Source organism: Capra hircus, chromosome 12 (assembly GCF_001704415.2).
Source record: "Capra hircus breed San Clemente chromosome 12, ASM170441v1, whole genome shotgun sequence".
Classification (NCBI taxonomy): Eukaryota; Metazoa; Chordata; class Mammalia; order Artiodactyla; family Bovidae; genus Capra; species Capra hircus.
Window position 1 is genome coordinate 63283386 of NC_030819.1, and position 23691 is coordinate 63307076.

The following is a 23691-nucleotide window of genomic DNA, read 5'->3' on the forward strand; positions in this document are numbered from 1 at the left end:
AAAGTTTGATTAATTAAATAACGCACAAGAGCCAGCTTTGAAAAACTAATCTGAAATAAAAGAAAATGTGAAAACAGACATATGACATTGATGGTATTCTACTCCACTCTCTCCCGGCCTCCCCCGACCCTATCCCTCCTTCCTGTCTTCCCTCTCTCCTTTCATCCTGGATAGACATCAATGACAAGGCTTTTTTAGTTTGTCACAGGAGCCATAACTAGGCAACCAGTTGTGATACAATTCCATACACTTCTTTTTAATTTTCAATCTAAAAATCTAAAATTTCCAAATCTTGATTTTACTTCTGGCAACAACTAAAAACATGTTAATGACTCAGATTTAAAAAACAATGACAATAGGTTAACCTAAAGCTTGAATTTTCAGGGAATTCTCATGTAGAACTAACATCCTAGGACACTAAGTTAAAAAATCATGTTTTATGGATAGAATGGCTTTTGTGTTGCCATACCACCCTAAGCCCCCAATCCTAGCCATCAAATTTAAATTGTGGTGATAATATTAACAAGTTAGGTTAAAGAAGGTTTCTTTTTTAACGACCAGATTAAAGCACTTCTGGCGGGTTCCCCTGCCTTTTATATTTTTATCTCAAGGTAGATATAACACATTTTCAAAAGACAGTCCAAAATAGAACTCAGTCTATAATCCTTGTTAATTGTCGTGGCTGTGTCTTATAGTGATGTGCAAGGTCCTCTTATACAAATAGGAATTAGGGAGCCACCTCACTTCACAGGGAATTAACTAAATGGTGCTAAACCGGTTACTCCGAGAGGTACAGGAGAAAGAACGGTGGCTTTCATTTCCCTGCAGAGTCTCCTTGGGGTTGGGGGGAGGTGTCTGGCGCCACAAAAGGAATTAGGCTCCAGTTTGAACAGAAACCTGAAGGCTATTAAGTTTATTTTAAGAATGTGTTGCCAGAGATCTAATAAATTTCTACGTTGCCGCAGGCAGTGCATGCATGAAATCTTGCTGCACCAGGTGTTTTGTTTTGTATTTTTTTTTTCCTTTCCCCAAAAGCAGGAGAGTGCGTGAATCTTCTTGACAGACTTAACTAACACACTGTTGAGGAAGTAGTTATTGTTTCTATGAAAGTATGGTGGTTTTTCCATTTTACTCCTATTTGTAAATGGGGAGGAGGGGAGGAAATGATAGAAAATTAATTATTCCTGGGTTGCTTTTAAAAGAAATAGAGTAAGTCTCCCCACATTTAGATATGTATATAATATTTGATCATTTTAAACACACGATTTTTATGATTTGGTGCTTAACCACAGTATTTGAGATCGCAGTCTCTTAAATGAAAAGACCAGTAGACTAGGCGTGAAAACCTCCAGGATTTAGTCCTCTTCTGCAAATAGCTGCTTTGTAATCTTATTCAAATCACAGCCTTTCCGGATCTTGCAAAAACAGGGCCATGAGAAAAGATGCAATCAAGGGTTCATTCTTGCTCTAAAGTGCTTGGAGTTTATACGTGCCTTGTTCAACAACATTATTATTTCTTGAATTAGTTGATGTTCTTGATTCGAACACAGAATCCCACTTTCATTTTCAGAAAATAGTCTCCCTAGTTACTCATATTACCACTGGAAAATGATGGTGCTAGTTTTTAATTTTGAATGCACGTGATCAGCTTGGAACCTGCCTGTTGTAAGGTGAGAGTTCACCTTGAAATTATACATTTTCCCTGTCCTTTGCCCTCTCTAGAGCTACCTCTGAATTCCATATCGTAAGCACACATACCAAGAGGGAAGATATTCATTCCACCAGGTTTAAACTCCTAACGAAGAAAGCAAAGTATTGCACGATTAGGTTTGATTAAGGAAGTATTTTTAAGCCCCAGGTTAGGAGATAGAAGCTCATAGTTCTCCCCTTACTTTTTTCATTTTCTTACAGGGGATGAAAATCAGCACATTCTTTTTTTCTCTAGAGATGGAGCTGGGGGAAGGGATCGTGCTTGGAGAACTCTGGAGGACTCCTGCAGGTTGGGGCTTGCTGACTCTGACCCAGCCGTGGCCCTGATGGAGCACATCTGTCAACCTGGAGGAAGGGTTCTCCTCCCAGCATCTCTTGATTTTGGCTATGGCCCCAGTTCATTCATAAAACGAAAGGGTCATATCCTTCTTAACTTTTCTGTGATTCAATCTCAGATATTTGAAAACTGACCTTCATACCCTTGTTTCCCCACTTAATTCTTATTATTTGTCAGCCTCACTCTGCATAACACAAGAGGGCTTCCTGATGGTCCAGGGAAGCACACTCAGACCATCAGTTTTGCTTCAGTCCACAGGCACTCATTTAGAAATTAGGTTAAAGCAAATTAAAATTCAGTTGGAGTCACCTATACATAGAATGGTGACTTAAAGGAAGTAATTTGATTACTCAAAAGAAGTGTAAAAGCAATACTAGCAGGCTGTATTTGAATCCTAGGTCTATATCACATACTATTTGTTGTTGCTGTTATTGCTTAGTCGCTCAGCTCTGTCCTACTCTTTGCGACCCCATGGACTGTAGCCCTCAAGGCTCCTCTGTCCATGGGTTTTCCCAGGCAAGAATACTGGAGTGGGTTGCCATTTCCTTTTCCAGGGCATCTTCCCAACACAGAAATCAAACCCACATCTCCTGTGTCTCCTGCACTGCAGGTGGGTGGATTCTTTACCATTGTGCCATCTGGGAAGCCCATGTCTCAGTGGTAAAGAATCCGCCTGCCAATGCAGGAGATGCAAGAGATGCGGGTTTGGTCCCCAAGTCAGGAAGATCCCCTGGAGAAAGGAAAGAGCAACCCATTTCAGTATTCTTGCCTGGAAAATCCCATGGACAGAGGAGCCTGGCTGGCTACAGTCCATGGGGTCACAAAAGAGTTGGACACGCCTGAACTAACGCATGCTAAAGCTCAATTCCACACAGCTTATGTGATAGTTACCCAGATATCACAGTGCATGTGTGCTTTTTTCTTAGGAAGGGTGTGCGTGGAAGTGCCTTTCCTAAGAAGAGCCTAGAAGACCTCTGCACAAGCAGATATATCCATAGAAGTCAACATGGACTATGCTTATTTCTCTCCCCCTCTGGGTCTTGGTCATGGCGCTTGTTTTTCTATACATTTCTACCAATATTCTCTACATGTCTCTGTGGATCTGACCCCTTGTGCTGTGCAGCCTAGTTTTTAGAACACGTTTGATAGTGGGAGGGCTTCCCCTGTGGCTCAGCAATAAGGAGTCTGCCTCTGAATGCAGAAGATGCAGGTTCAATCCCTGGGTCTAGAAGATCCCCTGGAGGAGGGCATGGCAACCCTCTCCAGTATTCTTGCCTAGAGAATTCCATGAACTGAAGAGCCTGGTGGGCTACAGTCTATGGGGTTGTAAAGAGCCAGATACGACTAAGTGACACACTTACTTACTTACTACCTCTTTCTCTTTAATATCCAGTTGCTTCAATAGAAAAAGAAGGAAATAAATATTGAGTAAACGTCCTGAGCTCCTATCAAATTCTTTGAAGTTCCCCTTTTACTGAATTTCTTATCTCTGTTCTTATACTTAATCTTCCAGGAACACTTCACCTCCCCTCCCCACCATCTCCCTGAGTATCCAAATACCTGTGCTTAAGACTGCATTTAAACGCTATCTCTGCCGTGAAGTTGTCTTTGATCCCCAGGTTAGCATAATCTCTCACTCTTGTGAGCTCCCCCAGCTCTTTATCAGTGCCTCTCTCCTAGCACTTGTCAGCCTCTAGCTTATGCACATTATCTATGTACTCGAGCCATCTTCCATAGTTGAGTGTCAACTCCTGGGGGCGGAGGGTGGATGTTAAGAGCCAGTTGGCTCCAGCTTTGCACCTGGTGGTTTTCCACAAACAGTAGAATCCACCTGACTATAAGGGCCAGAAAACAGAATTCCAGGCGCTCTCAGAGGTTCTGTTATGGAAGATTGTAAGGTCAAGCAAACTTTTTGTTGTGTTTTTTTTTTTTTACTAATTAATTTTTCTTATTGGATTATAGTTGATTTACAATGTTGTGTTAGTTTCTGTTTGTACAGCAAAATGAGTCACTTATACTTACATCCACTCGCTTTTAGATTCTATCCCCAAGTTCTTGTTCAGTCACTAAGTCATGCCCAACTGTTTGCAACCCCATGGACTGCAGCACACCAGGCTTCCCTGTCCATCACCAACTTCCGGAACCTACACAAACTCATTTCCATCTCATTGGTGATACCATCCAACCATCTCATCCTCTGTCGTCCCCTTGTCCTCCTGCCTTCAACTTTCCCAGCATCAGGGTCTTTTCCAAGGAGTCAGTTCTTCGTATCAGGTGGCCAAAGCATTGGAGTTTCAGCTTCAGCATCAGTCCTTCCAGTGAACACCCAGGGCTGATCTCCTTCAGAATGGACTGGTTGGATCTCCTTGCAGTCCAAGGGACTCTCAAGAGTCTTCTCCAACACCACAGTTCAAGAGCATCAGTTCTTTGGCTCTCAGCTTTCTTTGTAGTCCAACTCTCACATCCATACATGATTACTGGAAAAACCATAGCTTTGACTAAGATGGACCTTTGCTGGTGTTCCCATCTCTTGAAGAATTTTCCACAGTTAATTGTGATCCACACAGTCAAGGCTTTGGCATAGACAATAAAGCAAAAGTTGATGTTTTTCTAGAACTCTCTTTTTCAAAGTCTTTCATTATCTCCCACAGTTTGCTGAAACTCATGTCCATTGAGTTAATGATGCTATCCAACGATCTCATCCTCTGTTGCCCCCTTCTCCTCCTGCCTTCAATCTTTACCAGCATCAGGGTCATTATAAGTACTGAGTAGAGTTCCCTGTCCTATATGATAAGTTCTTATTAGTTATCTCTTTTATATATAATAGTGTGTATATGTCAATCCCAGTCTATCCCTCACCCCACTTCCTTCCTGGTAACCATAAATTTGTTCTCCACATCTGTGACTCAATTTTTGTTTTATAAATAGGTTCATTTATATCATTTAATAAGATTCCACATATAAGTGATATCACACAATATTGTCTTTTTCTGTCTGACTTACTTCATTCAGTATGACAGTCTCAAGCAAAGTTTAAAAGTTCATCCTAACACCAAAAGGACAATGAAATAAATCCCTTATTTTGATTTTCATTTTTGATTCTCACAATAATTAATAGCATTGATGCTGATGGTAGTTGCATGGCTACTGCCCTTACCTTCTAAGAGAACAAAGACTGCTTAAGAATCAAATTATCAAATTTTCCCTATAAATTAGGTAATATTGTTATCTTAATCTTATATTAATATCTATCTCTACTGCTGATTTAAAGGTTGAACCAGCTTTTTAAAACAGCCATATATTTTATTTCCAGTTCTCTCCCAGGCTGAACTTTATTCTAAACAAATGGAACTGTAGCAAGCTAGAGTCAGACATGACTGAGCAACTGAACTGAGAACTGAGCAAGCTGGAAAATCTTAGGGCTTCCCTGGTGGTTAAGATGGTAAAGAATCTACCTGCAATGCAGGAGACCCAGGTTTGATAAGAAAATCTTAGCAGGCTGGAAAAATATTACCACTGGAATTATGTTCTATTGGAAGCTAACTTTTCTTCATGAAAAAAAAAAAAAAGTTGTCTGAGTTTAAACAGGCACCCAGAAATGACCATTTATTTAAGCACAAGTCAGAGTCGAGACACCGGTTTGGTATAGAAAGCAGTGTGCTTTGTCTTTACAGAAATTAGGCAGCCCTAAGTTCCTAGGGAGGGCTAATTGAAGGTTGTGACTCTGTTATTCTAAAAAAAATCTGTTGTGTTCCCATTGAGAAAGAAGCTGAAGATGACTAAAGACCAGCTGGAAAAGTTCAAAAGAGGTCTTTTCATCACAGCCTTAATGGCTGTGGTGTCAGGGTTTGGGGACAAAGCATTTGGGAGTGTAGTTATCAGCTGTCAGACACCTGTTGTATGGTTTTATGACACCCGTTACGACTTTAATTTGTTTCCAATGGGAACAGCTTCTTGAGCATCATAGATTGCAGAATCTCTTAGAAAAACAAAGATTGACGTGGAAGTGAAATTTTGTCACTTCCAGGTTGTTTAAATTCATCTAAAATTTCACATTCAGTAAGCTGTGACTATTATTATTAAAGGGGTCAACACTGATTATCCCTAAACTTTGAGGTTTTAGGAGAATCTACATGGTAGGTAACCTGTAACATGTAATACATAACATGTCTTTACATTCTTTTTCTGTGGACTAGTTTTTGAGACTTTATTGTATTTGCTACAGTATTGCTCCTGTTCTATGTTTTGGGGGGTTTTTTGGCCACAAGGCGTGTGGGGTCTTCACTCCCCAACCAGGGATCGAACCTGCACCCCCTGCGTTGGAAGGCGAGGTCTTAACCACTGGACCTCCGGGGAAGTCCCTTGACATTCTTTAGATGAAGTACAGAGTTCCATGTGCAAGATCGATTTTTTTTTTTTAACCTTAAATCTTTTAATGTTGCAGAATTTCATTCCTTTAAACTAAAAATAGGAGCTGCATCAAAATGAACTTATGTGCAAGATCAATTTTATAATCAGAGTTACAATAAAGTTCAGCTTAGCTCTTCAGATCCTTATAGCACTCCTGCACAATAAGTAGTGCCTAAAATTTTGCAGATTCTGAGAGGCAATATGATTTCCGTATGTAGAAATCAGAAGAGTTATGTAGTATTTAATTCTGTTTAGAGTGAAGCTTTATACATTAACATTCTAGCCTCTAATAAGATATCTACTTAAAAATCCTCAATGTAGAGTGAACGCTGAGCATTTAAAACAATTACCTGGATTGAGTCTTGGTCTTGTGAAGAGAAGTTTCTCAGTGTTTCTTTTGAATTTTATTTCAAATAAAAGCTGAAAGTGGGGGACATATGATGTCCTTGGTGAACTTATTCAGCTGTCTGTCACTTGAAACCCCTGATTAACCAGTAACCTGGCACTCTGATCCTTCCAGGACATAAACACCAACCAGAAAATAAGCTTTATAAATCTGTAAGTAGAGGTGAAATTGGCCATCCCTAAGACCATCTCTCCTACTTTATAATGCAACAGAAGGGTTAAACAGGGCTTTTGTCATCAATAACCTCTGGAGGTCTGATCTAGACAAATCCAAATTTCAGTAATTCACATTCATAGGTAATCATTTAAAATCTTTACATAGTGTTCATAGACGTATGCAAGACACTTTAGAAAGAGTGCTATTAAAAATAATTTTATTTAGGAAATTCCCTGGTGGTTCTGTGGTTAGGACTTGGTACTTTCATTGCCAGGGCCACAGTTTCGATTCCTGGTTGGGGAACTGAGATCCCGCAAGCAGCATGGCACAGTCAAAAAGGATTTTTTTAATTAAAATTTTTTGTTATTGTTTTAAAAAGATACAGCGCTAAAAGGGATATGTTACATTTATATAGGATATTTATATTGCCCAATAAATGAAGCATTTCTGAACTTATTTCAATCAAGATGTTAGAGTGTCAAATTCATTAAATCAGCATTTTTCTAACAGTAAGCAAAATGAACTCCCTGCTCTCCTAGGTCATGGGTTACAGTGGGAGCAGACAGAGTGAACAAACAAAAACGAAAGCATAAATGGGATACGAGGTTGTGGAAAGCACTGTAAGGAAAAATTAGCAGAATAAAGGCCCTAGGAAATGCTGGGTTTTTTATTGGTGTTTGCCGTTTCATATTGAATGTCAAGAAAAGGCCTCATTGACTTTAAATTCTTAAAACATACAATTTTTAGGAAAAGGGTAATATTTTCCAGAGTATTTCAGGAAAGAGAATCAGATCTTAAAATTAGCTAAAAATGATTAAAGAGAAATGGTATGCTTAATGATCTCATTCTTAGACACAGGGGAAAGGACAGTCAGGAAGAGTATACAGAACTATACAGAACTGTAATAAAATTCATTTGCTGAACACATTAAACACAAGAGTTACTGAATAGGTCCAACGTGATTAATCACAGTCAAGTCAAACTGTAGTATGTTTTAGTTTTTTTTTTTTTTTTGTAAGCTGAGAACTGTTAAGAAATAAGGAATAAAACAGGAGTTGCAAAGTATCCATTTTATAGCTACAAATGGTATTTACTCCATAGGCCTTTTATCGACAGTCAAGGAAGAATTCGGTAGACCTCACAGTGTCCCTGCCACTGCGCTGGCTTTGGACACTAGCAGGATGAATTTGACCAGGGCTGGTCCTGGGGTGGGGGATTCCGGGGGCTGCTCAGGTAGAATAAGCATGAAGATAAAGAATTACCATTACCCTGATTGAAGATACAGAAGTATCCACAGCATGCTAAGCTAGGCTTCCTGAGCTGGTGATTTGGCCTTAAACAAATTAAGGAGGAGTAGGAAGCTACAGGTATTCTGAGCAGAAGGCTTCCCACATGCAAAAAATCACTCATCAAGTTCAGAAAACAATGAGAAGCTGGGTATGAGTGGATGTTCCTCCCCATGGAGAAGCGATGGGACATGAAGCTGTAGGTATTCAGATGGACTGACTGGCTTGGTACAGCTGGACCAGAAGTTCGGAAGAAAGTCTAGGACTTGATGGAGCCACAATCTGAATGAGAGGGAAGTGCAACATACAGTTGTTTTCAAGTAATAATGAGAAATCAGAAAGCTGTTAGGTATTAACTTAGGTAATTAAATGTTACTCTATTCTTGTTGGGTATCTATGACTTTCTAGGAGAAATGTTCTTAATAATAGAACATAAAGGCAATAGTATAAAAAAGTATTTTTAAAGACAGCAAGACCAGGTCTTGGTAAAAGAATGAATGGCCACTCTCAGTCTCTGATGAAAATGACTACAGTTAGGAAATGTGTATAATTCAACAGTAGGAGAGGATATCCAGAAAATTGCAAAACTGCCCAAAACAATCGACAGATGAACAGATGCAGAATTACTGAGATGAGAGGGCCAGAATGATGACAGGAGGCTTCATGGAGGAGATGGTAAGGGGGGACTTTGAGTAGAAAGTTCAAGCAGAAGAGTGATGGGGACATCATCATTGTAGGCAGGAGAGTAGAAGTGACAAGAAGAGCCAGGGTGACAACTTCACGGAGCAGCAAGACTCTTGGCTAAACCTCAGAGTAAGCAAGTTAGAGGCAAATGGGATAAGACAGGGCAGGCGAAACCGGAAATCTGCAAAGATGCCCTCATGGCTTGATGCGTGCAGCAGCTGTAGGGAGATGGGGCAAAGGAGGACCAAGGATTTAAGGCAGATTAAGAGTCAGGCAGTGGATGAGCTGGGTGGATTTGAGCATGCTTGGTGCATCGCGAGGAGCGGGCGAACTTTTGTCGAAGGAGGCTACATTTGTATCACACTGTAATGCGTGCATATAAGGCTTATTCCACTTGACCCAGGCATTAATTAACATTACCCTCATTTGACTCTCCAGATGAGGAAACAGAGGTCTAGGAAAGAAACTTGCTCAAAATCAAACAGCAGATAGAAGTGAAGTGGGCTGTGGACTCCAGGTTAGGGAGCACTCAGCCTGTGCCGCCCACCCCCTCCAGAACAGTACCCAGTATCTAGGACATGGCAGGTACAATAAGTTAAGAACAAATGTGGAAGGAACTCCTGTTCTCCAGTCTATTTATCTTATATATTAAAACTTAAACGAAACGTTGAAACGTCTTCAACCCCACCCATTTAAACACCAAGCAGCTCCCTATTTGTAACATCTCATGTTACATTCCTGCATTGACAAGCATCAATATTGTTTCTGTATTTTAAGTGTTTTAAGTATTTCAAAAAAAATTTCATATTTTTTTTGTTTAATGGCTGAATCCTCTTTCATTGGTTTTTATATACCATAAAAATAATAAATTCTAAGATTTTCTAATTGGAGCCTGGTACAGAATGTACTGCAATGCACAGTCCCTTACAAATATATTTTTGCTTCTCCCATAGAAGGACTTACGAGATCACATGGTATGAACATCTTATTGTCTGTTACATACATTGCCATGTAGCTGTCTAAATGGCTTGTGCTAATTTATGATTTAGACAGCCATAAACAAGAAAAACAATTTACGTAATCTCAGCTGTATTGGGTGTTCTCTTTCATCTTTAGCACATGTCAATTCAAAGCTCAAAGATGCTGAAATTTAAAAAAAATTTTTTTCCAGCAAAGATGAACATTTGTTTCACGTGTTTGTTCACTCACAGTGTTTCTCCATGAGCGAATTTTTTTACCCTCGGTCTATTAAAGCCTTGATGTTTTCCTATCTCATTTCTTTCTCTCTAGCATAGCCCTGTGTGAACTCAGAAGGGAAGAAACTGAAATTAAAATTATGCCTCTAGCTGTGTTTAGTATTTGGGCTTTTTCCCACCCTTTTACAGAAAGACTTAAAAGCAATTATTGATGCCTTTGTTTATAAACCTCACCGTACTCTGAAATAATTGGTGTAGATCAAAGGAAATAGAAGGATACATGCATAATGATCAGCTGATAACCACTTCTCTTTTCTTTTACTTAGCAGAGCAGCTTTCACATTATAGAGATCACACACGAGGTTTATTTTCCCTGCATAGGAAGCCAGCTCCATTTTGGGGGATGGTGGGAGGAGAAAGCCTTATCTTCAGAGTAGAATGAAATCAATGAAAGGAGCTGTCTGTTTGCTCTAAGGAATGGAGTGGACTCTAGTGGGGAAGGGAGGCGGAGAAGGGATATTTGTTTTTCCTTAAGTGGTTATAATTAAAGCCTTCCACCCAATTGCTCAGTGAACCAGAAAAAGGTATTTGTGAAGCAGTATGTGTGTGTACGTTTACCACCACAAAAACGGCTTGCATTCTTTTTGGCAAAACTTGCTCTCTAGCGGCACCTTGTGGGGAGTGACTCATCCTTCAGCTTGAATATTTGATTTTGTGAAGAAACAGAATTGCTTTCGGTAGTCCTGCGCTCCTTCCTAGTAATCCATTTCCCCTGCTCAAGACTAAGGCATTTTGAGAAGATTTATGTCAGCTATTGTGTGTCTTCATAACAGTTGGTGGGCAGTAAGCTGGTTTTCCTTGGATATATTCTAGATTGTGAATCAAGCCAAGTAACTAGAGGGGTTCCTAATGTTACATCATTTGAGTCATCTTTGGAATGTCTAAGGTCATTCATTAAAGAGAACACTAATCTGAGGCTTTACACTTTTGTTTTCCAGGTGGAAACAAATTAACCAAGCAGCATTTTCGTCTGAATTGGGCATGGATCTCTTTTGAAAAGGAATATTACTTGATCAATGAGGACTCCAAATTTCTAGATGTCGTGCTTAAGCGCAGAGGTTATTTGGGAGAGACTTCCTTTATAAGTAAGTTTAATTTGCACTTCTGTCCCCATATCCCTTTTTCATTCAAAAGTTCATGATTTTATAATAATTAAAAAATGTTTCATTTTTCTTGTCTAGGCTTAAAGCTTAAGGAGAGGATGACAATTAAAGGCTCTTTAAACTGCTAACGAAACATGCCAAAAGTTTTGTGTTGAGGCTAAATCAAAGAAACAAAGGCTGAAAAATAAGGAATATGTCATCAAAATATATATCTCTTCAAAATTTCTACCTACATATGATGTTGCCCTGGTGCAAATTAACAAAATGGCAATAATCGCTCATATGTGGAAATAATTTAAATGTCACTAGATCCTAGAAGGTTGTTTAGTCACTCAGTCATGTCCGACTCTTTGCAACCCCAGTACCCACTCCAGTATTCTTGCCTGGAGAATCCCATGAACAGAGGAGCCTGGTGGGCTACAGTCCATGGGGTCACAGAAGAGTCAGACATGATTTAGTGACTAAACAAGGTCAACAATGTTATACAGACATCTAGACTCATAGAGTTTTCATGGGGTGAAATAGCTTTCATTGGGAGTATCAACTAAGGTAAGAATCTAGGGAAATGTTGGCAAAATAAAAAATCTGATAACCCTGTGTTTGTTTCCAAAATGATTACTTGAAATTTTACTGGTCCACAAACTTAAAAAACCTTAAACAGTAGATCCATATCAATGCACGTGCAGACACAGACACATACACACACACACACAAGCCCACACACACACATTCCACACACCAAGCTTTTGCCAGGACCACTGTCCCCATCCACCTGCCATGATTCCTCCCGATGCCTGGATGCAGTATATTAATTACCCCTGATTTCAAAAACGCTTTTTGTTGTTTTAATTTTAGAGGAGGATTTTTCACACCGTGCTTTGCCAGTTCCTCAAGATTGTTCTGGCTTCAGGAGTACTGGTCGACCCTTAGACCCATCCCCCAGCTTTGCTTTTAGCACATACCTCTTTGTAGACAGTCATTCACAGTCTCCATTTAACCTTCTAGAGCACAGTGAATGCTCTTATTGCCCTCAAAGAACTATGCTCTTTCCGTACACACACAGTGTGACCTTTAGATCAGAAATCTGATTAATTCTGTCTTACATAGTCAGTGAGAGATGTGCCTTAACTGTGCTTTGTGCTTGGAAATATAGCAGATAAGTTGCAGGGAAAATAATAGCTAAAAAATAGGGCATCTTAGCGATTCTTCAGCAAGTTTTCATCTATTTGCATGTTACCTAAATTCCCACTCCTAGTGTGTGAATTTAATTATTCACTCACTTAGTCACTTGATAGGAATGGGAAAGTTAATAGTTGAAAAATATTTTTTCAACTATCTTTTCAGGGACTTCCCTCAAGGTTCAGTGGTTAAGACTTCACCGCCCAGTGCAGAGGGTGTGGATCAGTCTCTGGCCAGGGAGCTGAAATCTTATGTGCCTTGCAGCCAAAATACCAAACGTAAAGCAGAAGCAATGTTATTACAAATTCAATAAAGACTTTAAAAATGGCCCACATCAAACAAAATATTTTTTTTTAAAAAACACTATCTTTTCAGATTTTTCTCTCTGTTGCACTTTTAAGCTGAATGCTAAAAGATTGAATCAGTGCTCTTTTTCTTTCTCCTGCAGTTATTTTTTCCAATGAACCAGTATTTCCTTCTAGTATGGAAATCACTCACAATCCTATAAAGGCTCTATAGCTCTACTAGGTTAACCTCACCAGGTTACTTAGTAACCTGGGGTGATGGAAAGTTGGGAAGACTTCTGTGCATGGGCCTCACTCATCAATCATTGAAGATGGAAATAGGATTTACGTTAGGACTGGAATGGAAAAGTCAGGTTAATGTGAAGGGTGATCCCACGGGAGTTCTACAATGGATATTTTTTCATATTACTGTTCCCCTACAACCTCCAATTTCATGTATGGACATTTAGAACTGGATAGTTTTATTATAGCTAATGGGGCTTCCCAGGTGACTCAGTGATAACATATCCACTTGCCAATGCAGGAGACTTGGGTTTGATCTCTGGGTAGGGAAGATCCCCCTGGAGGAAGAAATGGCCACCGACTCCAGTATTCTTGCCTAGAGAATCTCATGGACAGAGGAGCCTGGTGGGCTATAGTCCGTGGGGTCACAAAGGGTCAGACATGACTGAGAAACTGAGTATGCAACATTCTAGCTAAAGATAGGATGTTACTTACCTATAGGCACAGTTAATAAATCATGAGTTTTATATATATGTATTTCCCCAGAGATAATTGTTCATTTTATAACCATAATAACCCAGTAATAAATTAAATCTGTATTTGCATTTCACAGAAGAAATTCAATTTCAAACATATAATTGCTTCCGGTTATCAAACATTTACTAAATACAAGCTATTCAGCTAAGCGCATTAAGTACTTTACCCATCGCTTTTTACACTTTACAATCCTTTATTCACTAACTCAACTAGTATTTTCCTGAGTGCTTGGTAAGTGCCAGGCACTGTGTTAGAAAATGGACCACGAGGTAATGACTGTAATTATGATGTTGTTGTTTAGTTGCTAAGTCATGTTTGATTCTTTGGCAGCCCCATGGACTAGAGCCCGCTACGCTCCTCTGTCCACGGGATTTCCCAAGCAAGAATACTGGAGTGGGTTGCCATTCCCTTCTCCAGGGGATCTTCTTGCCCCAGGGATCGAACCTGTGTCTCTTTCATCTCCTGCATTGACAGGCAGGTTCTTTACCACTAGCGCCACCTGGGAAGCCCAAAGTACCTTACTTAACCTCCATGCCATTTTTCCACACCGCAGGAAGAGATGCACTTGTAACTTTATTCAGTAAATCAGAGTAATATGATTTCTTTAATAAGTATCTTTGAAAAAAACCCATCAATTCAAGCCTAATTTGTAAGCTTTTAATTTCCGGAATTCTTTTTGCCCCATATAGTAATATTTCTATAATAGGTATGGTTTACCAGCTGAGTATTTGTATCTCCAGGTAGGAGCAAAATGTTTGAACATTGACGATGTGACTGTCTTGTCTATTGCATTCAAGTGTGGACCATCTCCTCCACAATCTGTGCACCACTTCTTCATCTTTTATTAAAGTTAGGCACCTCTGTCTAGGGCTTCATGGAGCTATGACGTAGTAAGTATGTGTCTACCCACCCATGTGAGTCTTATGCACGTTACATGCGGATCTTGTTAAAATGATTCTGATTAAGTAAGTTTGGGGTATGGCTTGAAATTCTGAATTTCTAACGAGTGCCCAGATCTTGTTCAAGCTGCTGACCCATGGACCACACTTTAAGTAACAAGGTAGACTAGCCCTGTGTTTAGAGTAGGTCCTATGTGTTAATTGGGCTTCGCTGGTGGCTCAGAGGTTAAAGCCTCTGCCTGCAATTCAGGAGACCTGGGTTCAATCCCTGGGTCAGGAAGATTCCCTGGAGAAGAAAATGGCAACCCACTCCAGTATTCTTGCCTGGAGAATCCCTTGAACTGAGAAACCTGGTGGGGTACAGTCCACGGGGTCGCAAAGAGTCGGACACGACTGAGTGACTTCACTTTCACTTATGTGTTAATTATGACAAGGGAATCTTTATTTTTACTCCAAGCAAGCTTAATATTCCATCTGGCTCTTATTCAACCTTTTAAAAAAGATGACATGCCTTTCATTGTTTCCTCATGTTTGAGAAACATGTCAAATAGTTTAAGATGACAATCTTTTCCACAAAATAGAAATCTATTTCTCTTCATTTGATAAATCAAAGATATTGTCTGTTTATACTTTCACATCCAATTGAAAATCTCTTATAGAATCCACCAGAAATTTTCTGGGTGTTTTTTGGCAGCAACAACTGAGATTTGCTTTTGCAATTTATTTTTTATTAGGTTGGATGCCTTAATTATCAATTAGAAGGATGACTAGTTGGAACTAGTGGACTTTCCTTGTGTTACACAAAATCCTTCTGGGTTTTCACTGCCTTTTGAATCTCTGGGAAGATAATGCATTGTTGATGAAACAAAACAAAACAGAAAAGTGGGCAGTAGCTATCAGAGGCGAAATAATAGATTCTTTTGCTGGTCGTACCACTGGGAATAAATGGGTCAATGAGCCGCGTGTGTGCTGGAACCTCAAAGAGAATGATTCCTTTCATCATCACCTTGGCAGTAAATTGTAGTGGATCTAAGAAGTGTTGACAGCCAGTCTGTGTGTTCTAGGAACCAGAGAGCTAACAGGAAGTCTGAAATGCTCAACAAGATATGTAGTGCTGAAATTCCTGGTTCTGTGCTCCTTTTTCATTGCCATCAATAAATAATGCTTTACCTCTTATTGAACGATAGGCAATATTTCTGAGATCTATAAGAAGTGATATATTCAGTTGAAGAAATAATATTGAAATTGTTCTTGCATAAGCACCACAGGGCAGAGGTTTTATCTGTTTTGTCTCTTGCATAGTAGGTGCTCTAGTGCATAGTAGGTGCTCTATGTATATTGGTGGTTGAACAGATCTTACTTGGTCCAGTTTCATTTCTAGTTTGAAGAACAAAGGGACATTTTTTTTTTTTCCTGGAAACAAGATAATTTTTTCAATTAAGTGAGAAGTGATGCAAATAATTTATTTTCAGACTTTTTAATTCCAGTAGGCTCAAAATTTTATTTTTCTCCTTTTACATCTGTCTTTCTACCAACTTCTCTGAAAATGACCAACGTTTAAAGGAATATATTTGAAAATTATTCTATTAACTTGAATCAGTAAGAGGTTCTGATTCAGTACCTGAAGACAGAACAAGTACTAACTGCAATTTTGTAATTTTTCTGTGATGCTGAATTTGTTGACTCTTATTCATTGCTTTATAGATAATATGTTTTATTATTTGGGTATGTGGCATAGCAATGGCAAGTAAAGATCTTCTCATAATGTTCTTGGAAACTCAGAGATACTTTAGCCTTCCCAGCTAGTGGAAATTGACCTTGAGTGAACCCACAGAGTAAGCCAAACATACTGCTCACAAAAGTCGTATATATTTAGCTCTCCAGTTCTATTCACTTGGCTTCATGGAATTCTGGAGCACTCCACAAAGAAAAACCTGGCAGTGGTCATGTTGACAGTGAATTGGATTTTTTAAGGGTTCTAATGTTGAGTGAATATTGTAAATTTTTATTATTATTCTTGGTCATTTACAGCTCAGATTATCAAAGAATTCACTGACTCACAGAGTCTCTTGTTGGCTTATATTTTCTAGTTAGAGAATTTTTCTCAAGTTTTAAAAATATGACACATATAATACAACCCATGCAAAAAAGTAAGTGTGAAGAGTTTTTAGGTTACATGAATTTGTGGGTGTAAGACTGTTTCAGAGTGTGAGCATCAGTTTCTTCTATCTCACTTTACAAGCAGTTCTAATACAAACTTAACTCAAAAATATATGACAGAGGGCCTTCCCTAGTGGTCCAGTGGCTAAGACTGTGCTCCCCCTGCAGGGGGCCTGGGTTCAATCCCTAGTCAGGGAACTAGCTCTCACATCCCTCAACTAAAATTCCTGCTTGCCACAACTAAGACCTGGAGCAGCCAAATAAATATTTTTTAAAAAAAGAATATATGAAAAAAAAAATAAAAAAAGAATATATGAAAGAACCATACTGGGGCCACAGTAGAACAGAAATTATGGACTATTAATACCTACAGCAGGACACTTAAAATTATCCATTTCATGGAATCAAAGCAGGATTTACTTTGCACTGCAGGATATCGTAACACAGAATGTTAACAGCAAGGAAAACCTTAATAACCCAACTGGAAATGACACTACGGCTATGATGTTGTGTCTCTGTGAAGGTATTGGCACGAGAGATGGGACTGCAAAGAAAGACAAGGACTTCAAGGGCAAAGCACAGAAGCAAGTGCAGTTCAACCCAGGCCAGACCCGGGCCACGTGGAGAGTGCGGATCCTGAGTGACGGGGCACACGAGCAGTCCGAGACCTTCCAGGTGGTTCTCTCAGAGCCCGTGCTGGCTGCCCTGGAGTTCCCCACAGTGACCACAGTGGAGATCGTGGACCCAGGAGATGGTAAGAGCAGCCATCACCTCGCTCGTGTTGTCGCTGTCAGCTTTTTATGACAAAGCACTTCGTGAAGGAGGTTTTCTACATGTAATGTTTGGATTTCCATAGCGCGGATTTTTCTGCATGAATGGTTCAGCCTTCTTAGATATGCTGCTGGATTAGGGAACTCAAAAATGAAAGAAGAGAAGCTATACTTTTTTTAAGTCGGTGAACTACGAGTATGCATAAGGTTACCAACATGTTCTTTCTCATTATCATTCTATCCTTTAGAACCAACATCACGGATCTCATTTTTCTAGAATTATTTCATGACTTTGTTGTTGTTTGGTCGCTCAGTCGTCTCCGATTCTTTGCGACCCCGTGAACTGCAGCACACCAGGCCTCTGTGCCCCTCACTGTCTCCCAGAGTTTGCCCAAACACCCTCTGATGCCCTCTTCGCCTCCTGCCTTCAATCTTTCCCAGCATTAGGGACTTTTTAAAGTCTTTTAAATGTCGTTTAAACAAATACTTGAAGGATTAGACGATTTGGGGATTAATTTGTTCTCCATAATAACACTTAATTATTCAAATTTCTTCATATCTTCATCAGTCAAAACTTTTCCTCCTGCCGTATGTTTCCGTATTTCTTACATAACCGCCAACCCACCCTCGCTCTTTGGTGAAAAATGTCTTGAATCATTGCTCCTAACTTCTATGAGATCGCATTTTCTTGTCATTGCACAGCCTTGGCTGATGTTGGTTAAAATGAACCTCACTGCTTTTGAGTGTACTTTGACCTTCCCTTCCCCTGCCACACTCCTACGGTCCCGACTTGTCTCAGTGCAGCCAAGAAGGAAAAAAAGGTTGAATTGGCTTTTTGAGGGCTGGCATTTATACAAAACTTGGAGAGACTCCGCTAAAGCTGAAATCCTGTCAGAAGACAGACATGACTTTCTTTTAAACTGCCAGCCTACTTTATTTCATCAGCCAGAAAACTCTTAAATGTTCTGTGAAGATACAATCTACTGAGTACATGAAATGGAGACGTATGTGGAAATCTCTGGGTTTAACAACAGAGCGTAATTAAGGAGAAAGGATAGGAGAACTGGAGCTCTGGCTCTGTTTGTTTAACATCTTTGTCCTTAGTTGAAAATGAAGTTCAGTTATGTTTATCATTTCCATTAAAGAACAGTTAACAATTTAATTACATTTAATTTTATCTGCATTATCTAGGAATAAACAATTAAATTTTCTTTTAGTCCTGAGGTTTGGGTAAGTTTTGGGTAAGCTAGCATACTAAAGCTTCTCTCTTTGGAACAAGCCTATGACAGCTTTACTACCTATAAACTGGCCCATTAGTTAGAGCTTGTTTGAAGCCATTGCTTTGTATTTGCCCATTGGTTTAATTGCTATATTTGACCTTAAGGAATTAGACACTTAAATTCATGTGCTTTCCTATTTATAAGCCCAGCATAACACAGAATAGTCTCTACTCATATTAAGTCTGAGAAGTGGGGATTTAATAACAAATACACACACGCACACAAACACACATACACACATAATCTTTATATAATCTTAAAAAGGCTACCAAATAAAAACTTGCCATAATTTCATCTTATGTAATGGTCATCTAAGCTGTCTTGGCATTTTCTGGATGAAGTTCAGCCCCATTCATTCCAGGCCATGATCATCCCTGTGATGACTGACAAGCGTTCTGATACAGCAAATGCCTGGTATGTTCCATGTCTTGTCGAAGACCAGTGGTCTTGAAATTACAAGACCTGGCTTTGATTCCCAACTCTATCATCTCTAGTTGTCTGACCTTAATCAAGTCAAACAGCTTTTATTAATATTTTGCTTCTCAATGAACAACAACAAAAAATTACTCTCTTGCCACATTCTTATGAAAGAGTTCCATAAAAACAAGAAGCACAATACAAATATGGTTGTTATTTGTCTTATCATAAATATAATGTTAGATTTCATATTCACAGATTAAACAATCTTTTTTCTTTCCACAAAGGATTGCTTCCCTAACCATTTCAAAAGTTCAATTGTTTCTTTCTACTCTCTCTTATCTTCACCTATAAATTCACTAGCTCTAGGAACCATTGTGTCTATATGCTCTCTTGCTGCGTATTAATTCTAGGACATGTTATGAGACTGTTTTTGCATGTATTAAAAATGAATCCAACTCACACTGGTGCTGAGTACAGCACTCTGTATTGGGGATGCAAAGATAATAGGATAAATCCCTTCTGTCAAAGAGCATATGGAGTAATGGGAAATAGAGCTCTATATACAAGTGATGGCAACAGAGTATGATGCAGTAGAACAAAGAATGATGTAGAACAAGAAAGAATGTGCCTTATGGGAACAAGAAGGGGAGAACAGCAGCTCTGCTTTGTCTTAGGCTGGGAACTGCTTTTACTTGTTAGCCATTCAATATTATATAAACACACGCAAGTACACTTTTGCTGGTTCTTTACTTACCCATAACTGGCACTGAAGGAGAAGGCAATGGCACCCCACTCCAGTACTCTTGCCTGGAAAATCCCATGGATGGAGGAGCCTGGTGGGCTGCAGTCCATGGGGTCGCTGAGAGTTGGACACGACTCAGTGACTTCCCTTTCACTTTTCACTTTCATGCATTGGAGAAGGAAATGGCAACCTGCTCCAGTGTTCTTGCCTGGAGAATCCCAGGGACAGCGGAGCCTGGTGAGCTGCCGTCTATGGGGTCGCAGAGTCGGACACGACTGAAGCGACTTAGCAGCAGCAACTGGCACTGATAGTGATAATAACTGAAATTCATCGAGCACTTGTCGTGTGGCAGGCAGTCTCCTCAACACATTTTACACACTTTCATTCACTCCTTCACCTTACTACCTCTCAGGCTTCTGTACCAGTGGAGGCGTTTTACCTGATAAAGTTCTTTTTGAATTCTCTTGCTGTGAAGCATGGGTCATTGTCTTAAGAGAAAGAAAAAATTACTAAACACTTGTTCAAAGGACCACACACATTTATACATTTCTGGTACCAAAAAGTCAATAAGAAAAAAAATGGTACAAAATAAAACTATTTCATGTGATGGAAAACTTTCCAAAAGTTTCCAAAATAAAAACATTTAGTGATATGAATGAAGAATACCCAAAGATTCACTCTAACCAAAGTATTTACATAGCACTTTAGAATAATTTTTGGACCTCATGGTATCCTAAGGTGAACTTACCATACTTACCATGTGACTTAGATATGTTTTCATTATTCTTATTTTTTAAAGTTCCTATTAAATTAGCCTATTTATCTGTTTTGGAGTTTAAAAAAAAAGAAACACGTTGAAATGTAAGAAAGCTTTCCATCCGTGTTAGACTATCAATGGCAGACTCCCCATTCAGTGCCATTGGTTAGTCTGAGGGTAGGTGGGCAGTCTGAAGATGTCCCAAAATATCTTCTGGGTCATTTTTGAATATGCCAAACTTCTTAAAGATGATGGACACTCAGTACCTTCATCCAGGCACTGTATTTTTCTTTCCCTTCTTTGTTCTATTATAGCAAAGAGTTTTAGGAGATATTTTTTCTATCCTGTTTTTAGCAGTCTCTCTTTTTCAATCTGCTCAATATAGTTGAGAAAAGGACATCTTTCAAATGTAGTTACAACTGTTTTATTTCTGAGAACAGAAGTCATTTTTTGCCTGAGTTACAACACAGTCAAAACCTAAAAATAAAATTGCTGTTAAATGAATCAAAGTGCTCCTTTCAACTTAGTCACATAGGCTAATAAAGAGTACATTCATTTTAACTGTTTCTCCAGTATCACCCTTGCTTTGTCTCTCGGTGTATACAGTAGTGTGTATCTGTTAATCACAAACTCTTAATGCATTGCTCCGCCAAGCTTTCCCCATTGGTAACCATAAGTTTTATTCCACAATAAAACTTTCCCCCTCCTCTGACTGCTTTGGGTCTCAGCCAAATATAAGTAATGGTGGCTGACTCCCTTGCTATAGCAAAGCTCTGAATAAATCACCTTTGTTTGTTTCATCCCGTAGGGTGGTCTTTGTTTCCACAGTATCTTGCTCTGAGTAATACCAAAGTGCTTCCAATGGACTTTAGTCCTGAAAGCTCCGTGGATCCACCTACCAGCCACCTCATCACCACTTCCCTGGCCCCATGGTCTGTCCTGCCCTCCTTGCCCAGTTTACTTGAACCATGTAAGCATCCTGGCCACTCCTTGTATGGGCTTCCCTGGTGGCTCAGTGGTTAAGAGTCTGCCTGCAATGCTGTAGGAGACACGGGTCAATCCCTGGGTCAGGAAGATCCCCTGGAGTAGGAAATGGCAACACCCTGCAGGCAACACCCTGGGAAACTCCATGGACAGAGGAGTCTGGTAGGCCACAGTCCTTGGGGTCGCAGAGTCGGGCACCGCTTAGGGACTAAACCACCACCACCATTCCTTGTATATACCTGGCCCAGGGCCCTTGTTCATACCTTTGCCTAGAATTCTCTTCTCTGAGTTACTCACATGCGGTATATTTCATTATCACTTTACAATCTCAGCTCAAATGTGATTCCATCAAAGAGACTTTCCTGGTTATTATAGACCTGCCATGGCATACACAGGCCCCAGCCCTCTCTGCACCCTCACCACACTCCATCTTCTCCATATCATTTGTCACCTCCTGACATACTATGCATTTTCTTGAATATTTGTGTGTTTTCTTCTTCTTCACTCCCAACTAGAATGAAAACTCCGTGAGACCAGGGATATTTTTTTACTTCCATATCTCCTCAGCTTAGCTCAGTGTCTGGCAAGTTGAAGACACCCCATCAATGTTTGATAAATGAATAATTAGTTGTGAAAGCTTATATCCACAGCTTTTTTAATGGTGCCATTTTTAAAACTTGTATATCAGAGTCCCAGGAGAAAACAAAAGGCACATTCAAAATTAGCAATTTAAAAATACTTGAATAACAAGACTATTTGCAAAGGTGAGGGCGAGAATTGGGAAACCACCAGGGCTTCTCAGCTGGCACTGGTGGTAAAGAATCTCTGCCAACGCAGCAGATGCAAGAGACGTGGGTTCGATCCCCGAGTCAGGAAGATCCCCTGGAGGAGGAAATGGCAGCCCACTCCAGTATTCTGCCGGGAGAATCCCGTGGACAGCAGAGCCTGGTGGGCTCTAGTCCATGGGGTCCCAAAGAGCTGGACGTGACTGAGTAAGTGAGCACAACACAGGTAGAGTTAAGTGCCTCAAGGCTGGTAAGAGCAGGTACCATCACCACCTCTAGCCTGGGGGAAAAGAGAAGGAGCAGTTAGCTGAGTCAGCGTGTGAGCTGCGGCAGCCAGTGGACACAATGACCTTTATTTGTTGGGGGTGCTGCCAGCTCTGGGACCTTGAGGGGAGGCGGAGGGAAGGTCCCGTCTGTGCTGCCCTTTAGCTGGCCCAGCCAGAAGCCAGAGAACAAGGGAAACCTTTGATATGGTTCACATTAGTCAGCCCTTGGGGTACAGGGCAGGGTGGAGAGGGGTGGAACGTGGACCTTGATGACCAGTGTCCATTATTGCAGCGTCTTTTATAATCATCCAAAGCAGTGTGGCTTACTGTTTTCAAAGTAAGCAGGAACATTTTCTGTGTATATGTGGGACTTCCAGTGAAACAGACTCCCAGGCAAATATCAAAGCATCTGTTTAAGGGTTTATCATGCCTAGCTATTGACCTAAATGTTTTATTGGACGTTTTATTAAAGAATCTGCCTGCAATGCAGAAGATGCCAGTTCAATCCCTGAGCCAGGAAGATCCCCTGGAGGAGGAAATGGCAACCGACTCCAGTATTCTTGTCTAGGAAATCCCCTCAACAGAGGAACCTGGCATATAGTCCATGGGGTCACAAAAAATTGGACCTGACTGAGCACATGACGGATAGACAGTTTTCCATTGAACCATAATTTTTGACAACTTCATCATGCCATTTTTACTATTTACTGAACCTCTCCTCTACTTTAAAAAATGAATCATTGAGACCTACAGTATTGTATAAATATAATGTTGTATAGTCAATATTATGGTTATTCCTCTAGGAGAGGAAGGAAATGGCGGATGTGATCCTTACAGTCAATACATAGATTTATCACTTCTACAGGGACTGCTATTTAGGAAGCAACAAACAAAATCATCAGGATGTCAAACAATGCATAATTGTACTTTTAATCATTAATCATTTAGAAGGGACATGTGGGGTTAAAAAAATAATAGAATGGACATTACAAGATCTGAATTTTAATCTGAACTTGATCAGTAAGAGTTTTTGACAA

The 23691-nt window shown here is 39.9% G+C and overlaps 1 protein-coding gene across 1 annotated transcript in view; it reads left to right on the forward strand.

The window, feature by feature from the left end:
• The window catches only part of FREM2 (FRAS1 related extracellular matrix protein 2), a 155818-nt gene that overhangs the window by 62875 nt on the left and 69252 nt on the right, over positions 1-23691 (forward strand). The window contains exons 3-4 of the mRNA XM_018056679.1: positions 11184-11330; positions 17174-17404. Of these exons, the coding sequence (XP_017912168.1) occupies positions 11184-11330; positions 17174-17404 (378 nt within the window). The remainder of the gene's footprint in view (positions 1-11183; positions 11331-17173; positions 17405-23691) is intronic.